General features: G+C 40.9%; 1 protein-coding gene across 1 annotated transcript in view; it reads left to right on the forward strand.

The window, feature by feature from the left end:
- LOC136642018 (contactin-3-like) overlaps window positions 1–22,155 on the forward strand; it is a 230,282-nt gene that overhangs the window by 41,633 nt on the left and 166,494 nt on the right. Inside the window, exon 2 of the mRNA XM_066618182.1 lies at window positions 9,721–9,854. Within this exon, the coding sequence (XP_066474279.1) occupies window positions 9,800–9,854 (55 nt within the window). The 5' untranslated portion in view covers window positions 9,721–9,799. The remainder of the gene's footprint in view (window positions 1–9,720; window positions 9,855–22,155) is intronic.

Here is a 22,155-nt window from a genome sequence, read left to right on the forward strand (position 1 = left end):
AAAGGATACTACAGCTGCTTTGGAGTAGAGTAGCTCTTGTCAATATGTACATGAGAGGCTCAATGCATACATATTGGTGATTTCTACTGTTGCAAATAAGCTCTTGGGACTACTTCAGCCAACTAAAGTATATACTATCCTTTTTTGCCACAAATATTTGTTAGACATTCATAATGATTCTTGCCATAGTGAACTAAATAACAAAAATCACACTACAAGAGACTGTGGGAACTGAGATGACTGAAGGAACGGTGGCTTCATTCTTTTATTTCAGGCTTGTTTTGGGATATAAACAAAGTGAAATGGCTGGTGGAATCGCCTGCACTATTTAAACTGTTGCTTATTGCTGTCTTTTGGGGGGGGGGCTAGTAGGTGTACTTGATTCATGCAAGTCTGTCATGGGCAAAATGCAGGCTGACTGTGCAGGCACCCCCCCCCCCGTATACATGGTGGATGTGTTTCAGCATCTCCCCCTCCCCCCAAATTCAGAAACTGCAGATATGGGGAACTCATGTTTATCCATTTCAGCCCTCATACATCACTCTCTTCTTAACACAGCAGCCTCCAAACTGGAAGTGGCTGCAAACAGCTTCTCTGGTGCAACCAGAGCTTACCATTCCACCAGGGAAACTGCCTTTGTTGCTTCCAATCCCCCTCCACATTCATGCCACTTCTGCCAGGAAATCCTGGTGCAGAGCCTGCTGGGGCAGCAGAACACAGAAGTGGTGGGGCGAAGCGAACATTGGGGGAGATCAGCAGCGATAATGGCAGTGTCCCCCACAGACTGGTAAGCTCCATTCACACAGGAGAGGGAAAAGGCAGGGCACAGATCCAGCCCACGAGCTGCAGTTTGGAGCACCCTGTCTTAACACCAGGACATCTCCGTGGCCTCCCTGTGCCAATTAACATTGTTTATTTGCTTACTGGTAAGATATTTCTTTCTTTTAGAGGTCTCTATAAGCATGCAAGCTTATAGTGATGTGCAGTGTGAATGTTTGAAAAGACTAGGTTGAATGCTAACAGGAAGCAGGAAGTTAACTGCTTCCTGACAGCATTTGATCTAATCTCTTTCAAGCATTCAGGCTGCCTGAATCTTATCTGCGCATCACTATAAGCTTTCACGCTTATAGTGACCTGTAAAAGGAAGAAAAATTTTCTTAGCAGTAAGTAAATAAATAATGTTAATGGGTGCAGGGGGGTGCAGCCCCCTGGATCTGTGGATAGTGAAACTGTGGATACCAGATCTGCAGATATGGGGGGACAGCGGTGGATCTCCCCAGCCCCCGCAGGCTGTCGCCAACCCCCCACAAAAATCAACTCTCCCCCACTCATCCGAGGCTCACAGAATCTCATGTGACCCAGGGCCGCATCGGGAAGCCTCTCTGAGATTCTCTGATACTATAAACTATGCTTCTGGGAAACTGGAAGCACAGTTTCCAACCCTGTCAGGAGTCTCAGAGAGGCTTCCGCAGGGTCCTAGAGGCTCACGCCTTGGACGTTTGCCCCATCATACTTAATGGCAGGTTTGTAACTGGAGGGGTCGCTGTCTATCTTTCTAGACTGATATGCAAGGATGGTCAAGGCTCCTATAATTTTTTCTTTAGTAATAATACTGAATACCACATTGTACATTAAAATATTAAGTGTTTTCTTGACACTCTCTGAACATGTTGCCTATTCCAATAATTCAGGAGCCAGTTCTGTTCTTTTAATCCTTAAAAAAAAAAAACATTAAAAAAACGTGTCCCTCCTGCCTTCCTTGGAATCCAACCAGATATAGGTTTCCAATATTTATTTTGTTAGAGGAAATTTTGGCAGGTTATACTTGTCAATGGGTGAGAGAACTTCTCTATGCTGAAATTCATTCTTCTTAGAGTGTTAAAAAGCCAAAAGAACTTCTATCTGCTTTTTTATCTTCTCATCCTTCTGGGTATCTCTTCACTCTTTTATTCTCACAAAACAATCTAAAGAAACAATTTAAACAACAACAAAAAATTGTAGTTTGGCCAGTTGTGTGTGTTGGGATGTGCTCCACTTGAGGATGTGGGAAATTAATAGTGTATAAAGTAAAGCTTTAAAATAGGCTGATAGCTTTAATTGGCTAAGAATATATAACTATATAGCTTTGGTTTGGAAACCGAATTAAATTGTTGGTTCATGTAGCTCAAGACTGACTAGGAGTAGTTTTTTGGGAGTTCAGATGGAATTTTTTGTTTCCCTTTCTTGAGATGCCAGGCATGTGCATGTGCAATTGTGCATGCTAAGCATGTGTTGTGCCACTGATCTATGGTGTCACCCCCTATCTGTTCCATGGAAAGCTCTTGATCCAATTTAAATAGTTACCAAGTGATATGTTAAAATGCAGATGTCATCTGGCATATTCAAAACATTCATTATAAATGAAAATGCAGGTTTCCCTGATTAAACAGACAGGAGAAGAAAGATGGATTAAGAAAGAAAATGCTAGTGCAGGTGGATTCAAACAGATGGAGGTCTCTGTGGGCAGAAATACTCATAAGAAACATGTAAACCTTCGGCCCATCACTACCATTTTTTGGGAGTGGGAGCAGGAAGAAAGACAAATGACCCCCTCAGTGCCCATGCTAGAACAATAGCTGGACGATAATATTTCAGCCAAACTTCCATGGAGAATAGGAGAGCTCTTGTTTTGACAGTTCTATAATAACATGTCTGAACTAAGCAGAAAGATTCAGCAATGAAGAGTTCCTGTGGAACCCAGGCATTAAACAAGATTGAAGAAATCTGCAGTCCATTGGCTCCAGTGCTAGGGCCTTTACAAATGATTAAAAGAATAGACTTATTTTTCCTACTTCTTATAATTGCGTCAGGCTATCCAGTTACTGCAGCATACAAACCCCTATCCTATGAAGTGAATGGGCTGGGCTCCAGAAAGACCTTGTGGCAAGGTATATCTGTTCTTTTGTCCACAACCAAAACCAAAGTCAGGGAGAGGTGTGTGAGTATGCCATGAACGACACAAAGCATGTCCTTTGTAAAGGAAGGCAGAGGGTAAAATGGAAGCAATGCCTAGTGCAGTGCTGGCGATCTTTTTGGGCTCAGTGTATCAAAAATTCAGAAAATGCCTAACTTGACACTGCGGGTGTGTCAGCCCCCCCCCCAAACAAAAGAGAAACAATTCATTACATATTTATTCATTAAAAAAATACAGTCTGATCATGTGTGTTGCTATGCATTATATAAAGAAAAGGCAAATATAATTACATAAATGAAATACATGTAAAACAAACCCAGTTGTTGTTGGGTGTTGAATGCTGGTGTGTCACCCAAAACATTCTAACATTTGTGTCACAGGTTCACCATCACTGGCCTAGCAGGTAGTGTAGATACTCCCTTCCCCGTTTCTTCCTTCTTACTAGGTAAACTGGCATTGGACTGGGGAGTGGTAGTTTTCATTGCCACTCGCAGTGGTAGATAGGAGGAGGAAGTTTTCTTGGGAAAATCTCCCTCCCAGGTTAACAGAGAGCCCCAAAATCTGGGGGTGATGCCCGTAGCAGAAGTGGCAACCTGCTCCCTCCCAAATCAACTGTGACCAGACAGGAGTAAACAATAAAAGTACAAGATGTTTATTAAAAGTGTGAATAATCAAAACAATAGAGGAAAGAGTACATGGCATAAAAACAATCCCAAAACTGATCAGCTAGCTGAAGGAGGGGGAAAGAAGGTGTCAGCAGCAGAGGTTGGCAAGGATGTTGAAATGCAAGTGGCAAATGAAACTCTTATGTGGCTTCTTTGGGTACTTTCTCTGTCCTTAGAATATTTCCGGTTCCTGATTTCAGCATCCATACTTCTAGTGAGGTGAATGGGCAAGCTTCAGGTGCTTCCAAAATTGTTCCTGGGCACAAAATGAGATGTGTGACTCCTCACTATATAACCTGATGGACTAGGTATAGTGTTGGGAATCATCTGAACCCTTTAATTTCCCATTCTTGGAAATCAGGTGAGCTTTATGGACCAATGAGCTGATTCAAAGCCAAATTATTTGTTTACTGATCAGTTGGAGGAGAAGATCCTTGTCTTTGGGCAAACCCTATTATGAACAAGGCCTTGTACATGTGTCACATAATGCTGTGTGTAACATGGCTGTGTTGAATATCAGAGGCATCTATTGAACAGCAGAGCAGTATCACTAGTGATGAGTAGCACTTCAATCCCCATTAACCTACTATTTTGTGGTCTTTCAAGTGTTCAGTTGCTATTCTGTTCAAGAACCTGAATAAAACTTAGGAAATAAAGTCAGGACAAAAAAATGCTACTTCCATCTACTGCAGCAAACTTTTTTTGAGGGCTTTGATTTTAAGTTATTTGAAGACAAGAGTTAAAAATCCCTGACTTCTCCCCCATTTTTCATCTTTTTTTAGACCTTTCTAGTACCTCAGAGGCATCTGTGATGCCTCCACATCCTGAAGATGCTGCTGAATCTTCACAACAAAATGCATTGTTGTGATGATGCTTATTGTTGTACAGTTTGACTTTGAACTGTATGCTTGGAAAGAGAGCATCAAGCTTTTAAGGCTGATGGATTTTTTAAAGTTTCTTTTTCATAATCTACTTCCTGAGGATATGAAATTTCTCTTTTTGTGTTTGAAGATGACACAAGCTTAGTAAAGTGCAGAATCCTCAAACTGTGTCACTGAATAGTCTGATTCAAACGCCTAGATTTCCATGAGCTATATAATCATGCCAAAAATAATTGGAAAAGTAATTTTTTTCTTGCTTTTGTAATATCTCTTACTATACCCGTGACCTGTGTGTCATTATGATAACACCCTAGTTCCTTCAACAGGTAATTGAATAATGATGAAATTTTTGTTCACTTGCAGCATATTATAGAGCAGACCCTGTTGTACAAAGAGAGCTGCAGCACATGCTTTGCAGTTTTTAGAAATAGAAAGGTATTGTGCCTGAGTGCATTTGAACAGCAAGGTTATTAATACTCCAACTCAAGACATTTTATGGCTGCTACTGTAAAATGAAAAGCAAGTATTCTACAGCGAGAGTTCAAAAAAACAGAGGTTGGTTTCTTATTGTTATACCAACATGTGTTTTGCATCATGAGCACAGTTCTTGATGACTAATTTGAAACATATATTGATTCTTCCTGTGGAAGCCATGCAAACAGTAGCTGTCAATAGGAAAATCAAACAATGAATTTATCTCTCCGCAGGCTTAAACATTAGAATTTGGTTGTCCAAATCCAAACAAAAATGCATCAGTCCAGTGAAACGTGTAGTAAGATTCATCTTTCTGAAACATAAACACAAATATTTTCCTTTCTTAAAAAAATTAGAGATAGAATTGTTTTATTAGTGTCTCCAGTGTGAACTGTATCCTGCAAGTTTAATTTTAGTGTATCAGACATTATGGTAAGTATTGCAGGTGTAGTGTATCTTGTTGACTAGTCATAGTTTCTACAGCCTTGAAGATTATATTGTGCGAGATAGGGTAGCAGATCTGGCAATCTTCTGCAGTTAGTCACCTTATGATGGCTCAAACATTTTGCCATTGTTGTGTGCTACACAGCTGCCAGCAGAGACACCAGTAGGCTCTGTGTGCATGCCAGAACTGCCTGTTGCTCTGCCGGTGCAAGTGAAATGGTGGAAGGCGCTGTTTGGGGGTGGATAGGGGTGGGGAATGGGCCAAACCAGGGGAGGAAGGGGGTATATCTCAGTGGCATTCACCCATGCTGGATCTTAGCCCCTGTTCTCTGCCTGGACCTGTCTCGGTCTTACACTAGCAAAACAGAGGTGGTGTATGTCCAAGGAGACCCATTGGTGACCCATTGGTAAATACAGGTTGGTATTTACCCATTGGTAAATACAGGTTGAGTTTCATTATTTGCAAGGGTTCCGTTCCCAGAACTCACATGAATGGCAAAAATCGCACTATAGCAAATCAATTTAAAAAACAAAGTCGCTTTCCACAGGTGATTTAAAAACAGCCTTGCTGACCTTTGTGATGTTAAGATAGAGTCATTAAGAAAACAATCCACCAATCAATCCCTCTCCAGGTCCTTAGAAGGGATTATCTTTCTTTCCCATGTTCAAGGGGAAGGGAGGGGGTCTTGGAGAGGGAGGGGTCTTGGAATGATTGATGGATGGTCAGCTGGCTGCCCTCTCTCCAACTACTGTGCAGGACTGTTTTCCTGTCATTTAAAGGGCCCTTCTCATCATGTTGAGATAAAAATCTCTACAACAGTAAGAAAAGCATTTTAAGGGGTTAATTTTCCCCCTTCTCCAGGGATCAGCACATTCCTTCTCATTTGCAGGGGCCATTTGTGTTGATTCAAATCCGTGTACAAAAAAATCAGTATATAACAAGGTTGAATCTGTATATACGTTTACTCTTTCTGGCCATCTGATTGCACTTCCCCCTCCCCTCAAAATAGTATGCAGTGTATGCTTCACCAGTAGCATTGGATTGATGGGGAATAAAGTTCACAAAGTGGTTTACAGAGAAAATCAAACAAATGGCTCCCTGTCCCGAAAGGGCTCACAGTCTAAAAAGAGACGAAAGAACACCAGCAGACAGCCACTAGAAAAGACACTGCTGGGGTGAGGCTGGCCACTTACTCTTCCCCCCTGCTAAAAAGAGGAGCACCCACTTGAAAAAGTGCCTCTTAAGCATCTTTCCTCCTTATTGTTCGTTTTGCACTTATGACAACTGAGCAAACAGTAATTCGTAAAATATTCTTATCATTGCACAGATTCCTCACATTAGAAGAAATTATAAGGTTTCCTCTCTTTTACTGCAGTACAGTTTGCCTGCTGATAGAAAGACGTGGAGAGAGAAGTTCATGGTGATCCCTTATGGGTGATACCCTTATGGTATGGTGATACCTCAAGGTGATACCCTAATGGACTTTGGAGTTCTAAATTTCTAAAATGAAGCACATAGCTGTGTGTTTCCGGACCATTGTCGCAGACAGCAGGAAGGACCGCATGAATGGTGGCAGCAAGGAAAAGCCCCACCAACATTGGTGGGGTCAGCAGAATGGGGTGGCGGTGGGTGGATTGGGGGAGGAATGGGGCCAATGTGAGCTTACACCAAACCCTTTTGGAGTCTCCATTGTCTTCTTGGACCTGATCCTGTTAAACAGCTGTGACAGGCCTGAGGATCCCAATTGGTGATCAAGGAATTTATGGGTAAGGGAAAACATTTTCCCTTACTTCCTTACCTGCAGAGGGCTCTGCGGGGTTCCTTGCACCCCCCTTGAGCCTGGTGCTGGCCTTAGGTAAGTGTAAACCCCCCTTGTCCTTGGCAGCGGCATGATCCTGGGGATCATGTTTCTTCCTTCACCACTCCCTACACCTTAAGGGGAAGAGACAGTGCTTTCCCAGGCTGGTGGGTCACAACCCACCAGTTTGAGAATCCTTGATGTAGCTTGCTTAGTGTGTGCTTTGGCAGGTTAAAGGAGAGGTTTAGGCCAGGGCTTTTCAGACTGGGGCGTCATGATGCCCCAGCCTGTGGGCCTGGGCCTCTGCCCCCTTAAGGGGCGGGGGCAGCTAGGAGGCAGGGAGGAAGCAGTGGCACAATCCCAGGATTGCTCTGCTCAGGGGGCTGCAGGGGCTTGGGTGTACTTACCAGAGCTTCTTGCAACCTCCCGGGGGTGCGGGGAGCCTGGCACGACCTTCTGCAGGGCTCCCAGCAGCTTCAGAAGTGAAAGTGGAGTGATCGCGTTTCACTTCCGCAAAACCAGAAAAAAGTGCTCTCTTTTCGGCCATAGATATTTTAGAATATTTCACATCTATGAAAGCAGCCACATTGGGCCTCTTCCATGTCATAAAAGCAAGTATATTTTTAATATTTGTGTAATTGTTAAGGAGTCAAGTACAAGATACATAATAGGTCTTTATTCGGGTTTGGTTTCCTGTGTTGTAAAAAGAAACTATATAAAAATGTACTATATATAACAAAGCAGCAACATGGTTTCTTTTGAACATGATGATCAATAGTGTATCAGATACTATGTCATGGAACTAGCATATTCCCAGCCAGGTACCATAGCGAGATGTTTGAGTTTCAAGTAAATTTTGTATTTGCATTTACAAATTTGATTTCTTTTCCCCAAGTCTGTCAGTTGAAATATCTTGAAATATCAAGTCAGTTTAAAATACCTGTTATTATTATTATTATTATCTTGGGGGCCAAACCGTTACCCCCATATATAAATATTCAGTTTTGTCCTGCTATTCTTTCCTCACCTAAATAGCTGCTGAAGGAAATCTTGATCAGGTTCATTGGGATGGCTTATGGGGAGATGGTTTCTAAGCCTTTGTCACTGTGGTATAAGTGAAAAGTTAATTGTGTGTTACTTTTTAAAAAAAAAATTACCTTAATGTCTTCTCTAAGCCACTGTGGGTGCCTCATTATGGGCAGAAAGGCAGGATAAAAATGTATTTTATTTATTTAGAACTATCACTTCAAAGCTTTCTTGAGTCCTAGGGAAGAAGCTGCAATTGGTACTAGTGGATGAGGCTTTCCCAATTCAAAAATCAAGCTTCCACAACTGTGATTTTTCTCAGGACCATAGCACAGGGGGAAAGGGGGAAATACCCTGCCCCACACATATGGTTTGATCTTGATCAGAGACTCCAGCAGCTGTTGTTTTTAAAATAAAAATGCAGGACCTCTGCATGCATTTAATGTAAGCTAGAGTTTGGGACTTATTAAATTCTGATGAGGGCTCAGTTTCCCTGTTTGTTTTTCATATTATCCTCTTTGAAGGTTTGTTATTGCCAGCAGGGAGACCTGATCACTGCTATTCTTTGATTATGTAGGTGAATAAAGGTAACACTTGTGTGCTTTTGTTAGGACTGAACAGAGTGAAGGTAAGACGCATCTTAAAGATGGTTGAAGGTAAAAAAATAATAGAAATTAAATCTAGCAAAACAAACCCTGCAAACACATGAGAGCAGTAAAGAAATCTATCGCATGTCTGTAGCTGAAAGAGTTTATAGCTGTTATCTGCAGTTGTGCCTATGTGATTTCTCTGTGGAGTTAGGCCTGAGCTTAGGAAAGCTCGAGTAGGTTGTTTGATGGAATACATTTTATGATGTGCATTTTAAAATTCCAGTGTTTGCTTGACTGAACTATTGTTGTGCTGGGAACAGTGTTTTATGCCATAGTACAGTATTTCTTTTTTTTGCCTTCAGATTTGAGAATGAATTTGCATACACACCTATGTTCGTTTCATAGTCATTATGTTGCTAAGGAAGCTGCTAAACTCCAGTGCAGACAGACGAGTTAGTAGAGAATCAAGATTGGAATGTAGCCTCGTTCTTGGCTAAATTGGGTGGCCTTGGATGATTTGCTTTATAGCCAACTTTGTACTGTTTTCCACAGTCAACAGCAGGCTGCTCATATTGAGCCTTAGGCAGTCATTTGGCATCAGTATGAACTAATAAAGTGGATTTTAGAACATGCTGACCCTGTATATTGAAACGACAGCAAGGGCAGCCCTCCCAAAGCGATAAGATTACTTGATTATTAGCTGGCATGGTGTATGATACTCTCATTCCAATTATAGGTTTTTTACAGAGCCTGAATTGAAAAGAGAATAATTTCCGTGGCTTTGAAGGACTGTCAATCTGTCATTATTAAAAGTTCATGTGACAGGTAACTTGCTTTCCATGCTGGGACTCCTGTGATTAAATTATTTGTGTATTCATGTTTTAACAGATTAAAGGTTCTGTGTGGAAGAATAAGTGTGCTGTTCTTTTGAGTCTGGACAAGGACTTCTAACTTCTGGAAGCTGAAGATGGTGTTACTGTGGAAACAGATGTTTCTGCTTTTCGTTGCTGGCTGCTTTGGAGGTAAGGATATATGATAATCTATAATTTCTAAATTAGACCAGCAGCTGAGTCATTTCTTTCAAAATAAAATGTTAGAATAGTAAAGCTGAACTCTTCAGTCCATTAAAAGTAAGTGTGTATTATAAAGTTTAAACATTAATGGTGTACTAAAACAACTTCATTTTCCCTATGTTGGTTATTGCATTACAGCAGCTGTACTTTTCAAGGAAAAGATAACATGTTTGGGAACTCAAATGCAAGAAACGAAGACCATTCCCCCAAAGTGACAATTAAAAGGGAGGGGATGGCAACCTATGTGAATACAATAAAATGACTTCTAATTTAGTACATACATAGAGGAGATTTAAAGTGTGGTATCCAAATCCATAGTGGGTCCAGTACAAAGTAATAGACTTTTTTTGGAAGTATGCTTGCTACTTCCCCTGGGGGCTGGGGTTAAGAATAGGCCCTCAGTTTGGCTGTACTTGTCATAAGAGGCGACTAAACAGCCACCGGGTAGATGGGACTCGTCAGCCTGGGAAGGCAGCTCATCTGAGAGAAGGAAAACTCTGATCCCAAACCTCCACTGCCTTGTGGCTACATCCAGTTATGGAAAAGGCTTCAGGAGTCAACCTCGAGGCAAAATCCGGAGCCGGAGTCCCTGAGGCAGTTCATGGCTGAACAGTCACGTTCTGGCAACTCCTGCGACGCTGCTGGAACCAACCATATTGGCCTCTGCCTTTCCATTGGACCATTTCAGCGACGTGGAGAGGGGGGATTTGCTGCATGGGTAACAGCCTATCCTCCATACCTACTTTACCCAGGCTTCGCGCACTGGACAGGACACTTTGTTCCAGAACCACCATTCAGAGCGTGACACCATAGTCTTCTGAGACTGAAGGATGCCAACAACAAGTAATAAGCAAACAAGCATAAATAAGCAAGCTGTTTATTAAACAAGCAAATATTGCCCATGGTGCTCCCAAACACAGATGACCAGTTGTTTGGGATATAAATTAGGCCGTTTTTATTGGAAGCCAATCACAAACTTGAGCAGTCCTGTAACGAGCCAAGCATCACAGTCCTTTCCCCCATAGTGTGGGCATCTAATCTAGAAGAGACAGTAAGCCACCATCTATTCCCCTTTTGCATTCTCACTCTGATTCAAAACTATGGTCAATTGATGGCCTGAGCTCCTCTACACCAACCTCAAAGCATCAAGGAAGCTGGACTGTACCACCTCTCCTAAACCAGAAAGACTTTGTTGACTTTGCAGTCCAGAAGGCTCACAAACCAGCCTCCCTGAGCCAACCAGCTAGCCGCTAGCGAATGGTACTGACTTCTGTTTGCCTCCAGAGCAGGGGTGCCCAAACCCTGGCCCTGGGGCCACTTTTGGCCCTTGAGGACTCCCAATCCGACCCTCAGGGAGCCCCCAGTCTCTAATGAGCCCCTGGCCCTCCAGAGACTTGCTGGAGCCCGTGCTGGTTTGATGCAACTGCTCTCAGCCTGACGGCCGACTGTTTGACCTCTCACATGAGCTGTGAGATGAGAGCTCACTCCACTGCTTGCTGTGTCACATCTGTGATGCAGCAGGGGTAGCAAAGTCAAGGCCTTATATAGACCTCGAGCTATTGCAAGACCTTCATTCATTCATGTAAGTTCCATCTCCAATAAGTTCCATCTCCAATAAGTTCCATCTCCAATGGAGTTCCATCTCCATTTATGTAAATTTATTCAAATTTGAAGTATAAATTCTTTCTTTTCCTGGCTCCCAACACAGCGTCAAAGAGATGATGTGGCCCTCCTGCCACAAAGTTTGGACACCCCTGCTCTAGAGTGTACACCCAAATCCCTATTCCTCTCCTGCATAAAATTTGCCAGAAGTGACCACCAGAATGCACCCGAATGCAGATCTTTTGTTGTCTTGTGTGCCCCCGAGGTATCTGGTGGGCCACTGTGAGTTGCAGGAAGCTGAACTAGATAGGCCTTTGGCCTGACCCAGCAGGGCTCTTCTTATGTACAGGTAGGGTGTGAAATCTTCACTCCTTGCCTTGTGTGATGGTGGGGCTGGGCAAAGAATGCCTCCAGCATGCAAGAGCAATGGAGGGCTGGTGAGAAGTTGCAGGAGAGTTCCATAATTACAAAGGTTTCTGTACTTTTCTATGGCAGGCTTGTTTGTCAATACATTTTGAAAATTCGTGATCATAAATTTAGCAGGAGCAAACTCAATAAATTCAATACTGTGTTTATTTTGATCGTGGTTTTTAAGTGCATGAACTAAGGAGCTAATAAAGTTTTTTTTACACATGCTTTACTCTCCACTCCTAACTTTAATAAAAAAAAAAATTATTCTTAATGTTGGATTTTGTCATTTACAAACAAAGTGTAAAAATGCTGCCACATGCAACCTTACTAACTCAGTGCAATAATTTCAGAAAGAAAACTAATAAAATAAAAAAATCTGTTTCATACATTCGGTTGTTCTAACGATGAAGGTAGATAAGCATGATGCAGTTTGAGGGATAGCACCTATAGTGGCTGTATTTTACAATTATATATGTTTCTACTCATGGCATTTAATCTGCCATGCTGATAGTAACCCACAGATAGAGATTTTGCTGTTGGAAAAAAAATAGAATGGGCTAACATCACTCCTATTTATTTGGTTTATTATATAAAAGACCCTATTCAGATGATTTTATAAATTATATCTTTCTTCTGTTTGTCCGTCAAAGAGCTCATGGTGGCATACATTATTCTATTTACGCCTCTTTTATTTTCCCAACAATCCTGTTACAGGGTAGATTAAACTGTGCAAAAGGACATGGCCTTTGAGTTTTGTGGTCTAGTGGGGATTTCAGCTGAAGTCTTTCCCGTTTAAGGTTACAATCCTAGCCACACTTTCCTGGGAATAAGCCCCATTGATTATAATGGGACTTACTTTTGAGTAGACATGCATAGGCTTGGGCTCTAACTTTTTCACCAGGCCACACTGGCTCTCTAACTTCCTTTATTTCACATATTAATGCTTTTATTTCTGTAGTAGAGGGGACTAATGTGACAGATCAGGAATATGGAACTAAAATCCAGGGTAAAGAAGAAAAAGAACAGCCTAAAAAGCTAGGATATATATCCAAGGTACATGTTCCTCCATGTACTTTTTTTCTGATACAGACATCCTTGCTACGTTGGATCATCCTTGCTACATTGGATGTCTGACTAGATGGTTTATTTTGTGGGATTTTGGTACCTGATATTGGTGACTTCATCAACTTCACTTTTTGCAGCTCTTATAAAAAATAACACACAGAGTGTAAAAATATGTATACTTTCTCTGAATAGGTAATGCAGATATTTTCAGGCAAAATTCCTTTCAATCTTGGTTAAAAACAGTTTGTAGGAGAAAAATACTTATTCTCTTGTAATACATGGAAAGTCTGTTCAAAAGAGAAAGTAACACCTCCATGTACCTATTAAAGTGACTGTGGAGCATCTGTGGGTTGTCCCGAGTGCTTCTGACTGTTTCTAAGCCCCTAACTCTTCGGAGCTCTGTTGCTTTAATTGGCTCAGAAGCTGCCAAGGAAAATGCATGGAGCCCTAGGGAAAGTGAAACTGAACCACAGTGCATGTTTACTTGTGAGTAGGCAACTGTGCCTTGGTCCATTGGAAAGGACAGGTGGAGAGAAATGCAATGCCGTCAGAATGGTCTCAATCAGATGAACGCAGGCCCCAAAGACACTTGAGAAGGAATTCTCTCCCTCCATGCTGATAAGTGTATTGAACCCTATGGAAAGTGAAACTGAACTGCACGATCACATTTGCTGACAAGTAAGCAAATGTTTAATGGTTCCTTGCTATGTTGGTGTGTTTTTATCCTGCACTTTAAGACCAGTTTGTTTCCATAGCAATTCAATGCTATGTTCAGTTTGGTGGGTTCAAGTTGCTGTCTTCTCAATGTTTTAATTTGGCAATGTTTTAACTTGTATGTGTTTGGCAGCTTTAGGTTCACTGTAGTTGTTCCTACCAGTAACATGCAAATCTTAAATGGCTCCTGTAAGTGTAATTCAAGTAGTTGACAATGAAGTTGTGCTCTTTGTGTGTGTGTGTGTGTGTGAGAGAGAGAGACAGAGAGAGAGAGAGACTTATTTTATGCCCTTTTATTCTTGTGGCTATGCCTGCTGACAGCCACAGGCATATAAACATATATACCACCTATATGACAGTGATTACATTCAATAAAATACTTTAAAATTGATTAAAATACTATTTTGGAATAAAAACACATAACACCACTATAACACCACTTTCAACCCCTTTTTTAAGGACAACACTGTCATTCATGAAAAAATAAAACCATTTTAGACTGCTTCTACTTACATGTGTATGGAACATTCTGAGCAAAAAAGCCCAATATTTTTTAAAGCCATATTACTTCTTTTCACTCTTTTCCCAATTTCTCCTTTCAGACTTGTTAAATATAAACTCTTGAACAGGTTTTCTGTCGTATTTCAGAGACATGAAATTTATTCAGTGCGCTTGGGGTACTCTTGAAAGTTTCTGAACGCTCTCTCATGCAAAGTTTAAAAAAAACGGCATGACATGTTGCTTACAAGAACTACAGCGGAATTACAAAATTTTTCGCCCACCAAAAATATACAAAATGATTCATTGTAAGGTGCAATCGTCCACTTCCTTCCAACTATGCAGTTTAAGCAGTTGTTTTTTTTAAAGGTTGTCATTTGAGTATATACTGATGTGTTTAGGCCACATTTTCCCACTGGATATTAATCTTGCTTTTCATTAAGCACTGTTTCTTATGTAAATACAAGCAGTGTATGGATGTTTCTCCTGTGATAAATCACATTTTTGTTTAGCAACAATGTACAATTATTTATAGTATAACAAATGGATTCCTACAACTGAGACTAAAATTGTGTGCTGCCTGAAGCAGTACTTTTGGTTATGGATACCTGCTGAAGTTTGTGTAAGTTTGGCTAGGCCAAACAAAACCCAATCTCATTGCTTGCATTGAGCGATTGGCATTCTCAGTTACGCTCTTCATTTTGTTAATGCAAGGTGTGATTCATAGCTTTGATTTGATATTAAATGGCAGTTGAAACATAACTTTGCTGTTGTAGTTTCTTTCATATTTTCTAGGATATTAAAGTTTGCCTTATGTCACAAATTCTTCATATTGTGTTAAAGTGGCGATTAGGACAACATGCTGCTCTTCCTTGTGATCATTTTTGACTGTCTTCTTAAGCAGCCCCCAACTTAATCATGCTCTGTATTTAAATATATCATGAGATTGACTATTGTCAAGGGTGAATTATATGTGCTTACTGATGCATGTTTAATATCGAACCAATAAACATGCTAATTACAAGACTTAATTTTTTCAGTATAAAGGAAATTTATCATTAATCTAGTGTCACACTGAGTTATAAAAGCATTAGTGTGGTGTTTCATCTTGGTTTTATCTTTTTCTTAATCAAAGGCTCATTAGGGTTTATATCTAAGCTTAAACCAAGGTGTGAATGCAACCAGTCAAAATAATACTTGAGGCTATTTTTGAGCTCATTAAGTTGTCATTTTTTCTAATGCCTCCCCTGGCACCCTTGCACTCTTCCTCCTCCCTCTCCTCTTTTGGCCATTTTTTCTATCACAAACCCTTATTGCTGCCAAACTTTCTGATTGTTACAAAGTGTAGTTTTTTTTGTTTTTGTTTTTGGTTAAGAAAACTATATTGGTATTGAGCTCAGGCCAATTGTGAATTCTGATGTGTAGTTGTGATCCTAATAATGTAACCAGGAATAAAAAGCCTAGAGGTCTCTACCCTCCATCCCCACCCGTTAGAAGACTCTTCCTTGCTGTAGAGAAGGTTTCCAGCATGGAAGAGACTTGTGGGGTGGTAACTGCAAAGGGAAAATGGGGACAAGGGATTTTTCCCCTCTTTTTTCAGAATAGGGAAGGCAGTGGTATGTTCAAACACAGTAGGGAAGGGACCAGAGGTGGGGGAGTAATTGTTGATAAATAGGACAGGAGGGATGGATTTCTGAGGAGATGGCAACCAAGTCAAGAAGGAGTAGAAACAAGAGGCATGAGGGATGGATTTGATGAGGATGCCAGGATAGTCACCATCAGTTGGCATGAGAAAAGAAGAAAGGGTGGAACCATGTTTTGTTCAGCATTGTAAATGCCAAGACCCATGGTGAATGGAGTTTCTGGGTTCTTGCTATTTTGGATCAAAAATGGGGAAAAAGCAAAGAAGAGCCTTGGTGGAATATGAATAAAGAGGCTAAAAAGGGAGGGGGTTGTAACACAAAGTTGATTGGAAAGAATCCAGAAATTTGCCTACCTCAGGCACAAATAAATTAAGGACATATAAGAATATTCACTAGAAAAAAAAAATACAACAAATTTTGCTGAGCACAGTCTATTCTTTGGGCTTGGCTCCTAATTAACCTGAACATCAGATTTGGGAAAGTTCATCCGCTGAACTTCCAGTTCTTTCTCTACTAATAAACATGCTGCTGGTAGTGGCAGGGCTAAATTGGCAAGGTGGACAGGGGTTCTTGCTGAGTTTTAACAATTTTTTACTCAATATGAGTAAATCCTGGTTGGTAGACAGTAATCAGTCATTGTTTCATTTCTTTCAGCCTTGACGCTGCAATAATTTATTAGCAGAAGCTTATTTCCTGGTTTTAACTTCTCGATCCCTGTGTAGAATATTTTTCTTTTGTTTTTATTATTAACTTTTACTTCTGTCTTCTAATCTAGTTCATTGTAGAAGCCAGATTGAGCCAGACAGTTCAAATTACTAGGAATGTCTGGAGCTGGACTTTAGAGTTCTACTCAAGCACCTTGCCGTAAAAGTAGATATTTGTGATTGGGCAATATTAGTCAAGCATCTGGATCAAAGGAGAACGACGGGTTGTTAGCTTCTTTTATTTGTTTTTAGGAGCAGTCCCAGAACAGCTGATTCATTCAGAGTGTCTGGACTCACTACCTTTCTGAATAAAACATGCATGATTTCCGAGATCCAACCAATAATTATAGCATCTTCACAGATAAAAAATAGAAGGGAATATGTAATAGAATATTAACTAGAACAATAACCACTTGGAGACAAAAAGGAGCAGGCTTTCATGTATCTATTTATGCTTCCAAATATAGATATGTATGTTTGTTTATGGATATATATGTATAAAATTGAACCAGAGATCAAACTGTTTTTGTTTTTGGTTGCTGAAGAATTGTAATTCTTCAGATTTGGAATAGGCTGTGTGGTAACATTCTAGCTGTTGTGTTCTAGATCGGAATGAAAATACCTTTTCAGAACTGTTGTAATCTTCTTCCTTAACTCTAGAAACAGATCACAGTTGGCAACCTTCAGTCTCAAAAGACTATGGTATCGCGCTCTGAAAGGTGGTTCTGGAACAGTGTCTAGTGTGGCTGAAAAGGCCGATTCGGGAGTGACAATCCCTTCCACACTGGGAGCAAGTGCAGTCTGTCCCTGGCCTGTCTCCCTGGCTATGGGCCTTCCTTCTTTGCCTCTTAGCCTCAGACTGTTGGCCAAGTGTCTCTTCAAACTGGGAAAGGCCATGTTGCACAGCCTGCCTCCAAGTGGGCCGCTCAGAGGCCAGGGTTTCCCACTTGTTGAGGTCCACTCCTAAGGCCTTCAGATCCCTCTTGCAGATGTCCTTGTATCGCAGCTGAGGTCTACCTGTAGGGCGCTTTCCTTGCACGAGTTCTCCATAGAGGAGATCCTTTGGGATCCGGCCATCATCCATTCTCACGACATGACCGAGCCAATGCAGGCGTCTCTGTTTCAGTAGTGCATACATGCTAGGGATTCCAGCACGTTCCAGGACTGTGTTGTTTGGAACTTTGTCCTGCCAGGTGATGCCGAGAATACGTCGGAGGCAGCGCATGTAGAAAGCATTCAGTTTCCTCTCCTGTTGTGAATGAAGAGTCAATGACTCGCTGCAGTACAGAAGTGTACTCAGGACGCAAGCTCTGTAGACCTGGATCTTGGTATGTTCCGTCAGCTTCTTGTTGGACCAGACTCTCTTTGTGAGTCTGGAAAACGTGGTAGCTGCTTTACCGATGCGTTTGTTTAGCTCGGTATCAAGAGAAAGAGTGTCGGAGATCGTTGAGCCAAGGTACACAAAGTCATGGACAACCTCCAGTTCATGCGCAGAGATTGTAATGCAGGGAGATATGGAAGATCAATATTCATAGTAATGGTGTAGTGGCAATTACACAATGTAATAATAAATCTTATGCAACTCAAAATTAATAGCATAGCTTGTGTTTCTTTTATGTTCTAATAATGAAATGTAGAACTTGGGATGAAAAGGGAGGATGAAGCTGCAGTAGGACTCTTTAGCTTGAAAAATCACCGAAAAGTCTTTTCGGTGGCTAAAATCATCTTCTTCAAAGTCATCTTAAAGTATTGCAACATTAAGTAGCTTGCTTTGGCAGAAGCTGATTGTATTTATTTAAACACGGTTTCAGAGAAATATAGTGACCTTTTCGTTTTTGCCACTTTCTGTCATGAAGCTTCCAAATCGGTGATGTATCTCAATGGGCAACATTAAATGTCTAAAAGAGGTATAGTAAAAATGCATTAGACAGATTGATGGGATCATGGAAAATAAGAGTTTATTATCTATTGAGAAATATGGAGTCCCTTCTAGTATTCACAGAATACTGTATTAGTCATAGTTGGTAATACATACCTAGCAATCTGATTAACCTTGGTGTGAAATACACAATTTACAGTGACTAATATAATGCCAAAAGAATGAACCACTAACGTTTGAGGTACAAGAAGTTTAATTTGAATAATATTATGCCTCTTGTAGGCAGTAATTTTAGTTAATACTTTTTACAAATTATTCACCAATGAAAAACATTTTAGGTATTAATTCACTGTCAGTTTCAATAATATTAAATGTGGCTTATAGGGAACTGTTCTTTTGTGGGAGGGAAATGCATGCTCGGTCTTTTGTTTTTCTTGCTCTTGCTTCTAAAAGGTTTTTAATAAAATTGAGAAACAGATAAAGTCAAATTCTTATAGCCAATTAAATAACCATTTTGGAAAGTATAAATAGGAATTAAATTACTAATTATATTTATTAAATCTTCAGTTTTGGCATAATGGATGCGGGATTGGCTATATCATTGCATTATGTTTAGGTCAATAGAAATATTCATAATATGGGGCAGCATATCTGCGGATCTTGTATCCATGGATAGGATTTGCAGGCCCCCCGCATACGTGCTGCCTCTGAAGGGTCCGCCAGAGGGTCCTCTGAGCCCAACAGAGGCCATGCACATCCGTCCACGGGTTGTGGACTCAGACTCAGCCTTAAAGTAAAGAGACTCAGCTTAAAGTAAAGCCTTAAAGTAAAGACTCAGCTGGGCTCAGACTGAGCCTTAAAGTAAAGAGGAAAAAAAAGACTTCCTGTTTCACGGAGAAACCAGAACTGATGTTTCTAAAGCCTTATAAGGCATTGTGGTCCTGCACTACAGCCAAGCTAACCATTTGTTAAATTCCTTGGAAGTGGCTTTTCTCTCCTATGTCACTTTACAAACTGTATACCAAATGCATACATTTTAAACCTCCCCAGTGCTACGTGAAGTTGGGGAAAGAGCCATAGCTCAGTGCCTTGTATGCAGCATAGACAATACTGGATTAGTTAGACATGATCTGACACCTTATAATACCTTATAAGGCAATTTCATGTGCTCATATGTAGATGAGTAACTATGGATGGCCATTACCTCACAGGTACAAGCAGGATTTGGTTGTGCTTAAAAAAAAAAAAAAAAAAAAACTCTTGAAGGAAGAACTTGGTGAACAGATTGGGAAGGAAGTGACAGCAGCCACAATTGCCTGTCACATGCTGAAGCTGGGGATTTGAAAATATGCATTCACCACCTAAATACTGGCTTGGAGATGAGGTTGGAAAGGCAGAATGAACGACAAGTGGGTGATCCTTAATAAATTCCAAACTAATAATACATTGTGTGAAAAATGCCAACCGCTGCAGAATGGTGGTTACTGGTGTGGACAAGATGTTGCTGTGCACTAAAATGGATGAATAATTTTAAGCATTTCCCAGTTCATAAACCTGAAGCCTTAGCTGCGCATTGCAAGATCTGTCTGCCCATTCGCTCAGTTGAGATGGGAATGAAGTTTGCTTATGAACCTTGACCTGTTTTATGCTAACAGATGGACTTGTTTCAGATTAGTTTTGTTGATGCTTTCTGTGTGTCCAGAATTACTTTGGAGTTTGTTGTTTAAATCCTAATGATTTACCAGAGAGATAACAGAGGTTTCCTGACACCACAATTAGTGTTTGGTTTTTTTGAAACACTTGTTATTTTTGCTTTTAAATATAACCTTGAAAATTTACTATCTGGGTAAAGGGGAAAAATGCTGCTTGATTCAGTAGAGCCACAGCACTCAAAGGTGACTAATGAGTTCTACAGTGCCAGCAACATCAGATGTTTTCTCTGCGTTTCCTTGTTCAATCAATTTATATCTCACGGCTAATGTTAAGCTTTCAACTCTGAAGCTAAACGTAGCACTCACGTAGACTTCACTGGGTATGTTTGTATTTTGTACAAACATAGGTTTTTTAAAATACATATTGTGTAAGGCTTTTGGGACAGGTAACTTTTAAAAAAACATTTTAAGGGAAAGATCTAGTGACGTGTACATGCTTTTGCTGTCAGTGTAATGATGCATTTCTACAGTGCCAAGGGAAAAAAAAGAAACCGGTGTGGCCTTTGAAGGCATAACTGTGTAAACCAGAACTGAGTATGGTACCCTGCCCCTTAAGCACATGTGACATGGACCTCGGAGAAAAATAACGGCCATGTTTATTGTTGTGGGTACATGGATGTGTTTGTTTGCAGAGGGTCCTGGTCAGAAGGTCAACCTCAGCTGTTTGAGTGTATAAATTGGAGGAGTTAGTTAAAGCCTGACAGCCCAATCCTATCCAGACTTTCCTGGGTATAAGCCCCATTGACTCTAATGAGACTTGCTTCTGAGTAGACATGCATAGGATTGGGCTCTCAGTCCTGCCTCCTAGTGTAGTCATTCTGGCTCAGAATCTGAGCAACTGCAGAATGAAAGAAAAGATTGTTTCTGAGATCTGGGTTGTACACACTACATCCAGACATTTTAAACCACAGACTGGCCTAGTCTAGTGTATTGTAATGTATGAGCTGAAATGTGTGAGCTCACAGATTTTTGGTCCAATCCTATTTGGGCTTTATGCTGCCATAATTCTTGTTCCGATGGTTTAACTGTAACAAAAGGCAAGTGGTCAACTCCATGTGCCAGCAGAGTAAGGATGCCTGTTGGTATTGATAAGTTGATGCAGGGGGCGGGAGGCAGATGGAGAAGGGGAGCAATGGGGTGACATTGGGGCAAAGAGGAAGGCAGATCAGGACCAGGAAGGGAGCAGTACTGGCAGCTGTGGCACACACCAGTATCCTATCCCCCTTCTCAATGTCTATCCCCCGACCCAGGTTCATGTGGACTTGCACCAGCTATACAGCTAGTGCACATTTGAATAGACCCAGTTTGCAGGTGTGGGCTTACCTTGTGGCAAGGGACCAAACATTACCCCAAGGAGCCCTCCAGAGGACAAAACTCCTCTAAAGGATTTAGCCTGCATCGTATCAGCACATCTGCATCCCCGAGTAGAGAGTTAAGTAGGACTGGGCTGTTAGTTGACTCAGAGTACAGAATGTATGTTGTTTAAAGTCTGCATTCATGTCTTGCTTGTTGCTCGTATGAGAAAATTCTTCAAGTAAACAAAAGGCTGTTATGTATGCTGATAGAATTCAAAGCAGTGAGGTGAATGATTTTCTAACTGTAGGAAACTTTTTTATAGTGAATTGTACTACTACTACTACTACTACTACTACTGCTACTACTACAAATTCCAGAATTTGGAGCTGTACTGGGCAGTTTTCATTAAATCTCACACAGCACTTTTTTTCAAGGATATTTGAATTTATACAGATGACTGCGATTTTTGTATTAGATATTGTACAATATGTAGTGTTGGAGTTTCATGAATGGAAGCCTACAATACCACTTTCCCACTGCAGCCTCCTGAAACACTGAAAAGCCTCTCCTCAAAGTTGAGGTGGGGTATGAGAAGATGATGAGGCAGAAAATTGTCTGAAAATTTGGCAGAGGTGTTTAACTACAAGTGGAGCTACGCTTGCAGAAGTTGTGGCTGATAAATTTTCAGCAATTTCCCCAGCTGGGTGGATGGTAATCTGTAGCAGC

Source organism: Tiliqua scincoides, chromosome 2 (genome assembly GCF_035046505.1).
Source record: "Tiliqua scincoides isolate rTilSci1 chromosome 2, rTilSci1.hap2, whole genome shotgun sequence".
Classification (NCBI taxonomy): Eukaryota; Metazoa; Chordata; class Lepidosauria; order Squamata; family Scincidae; genus Tiliqua; species Tiliqua scincoides.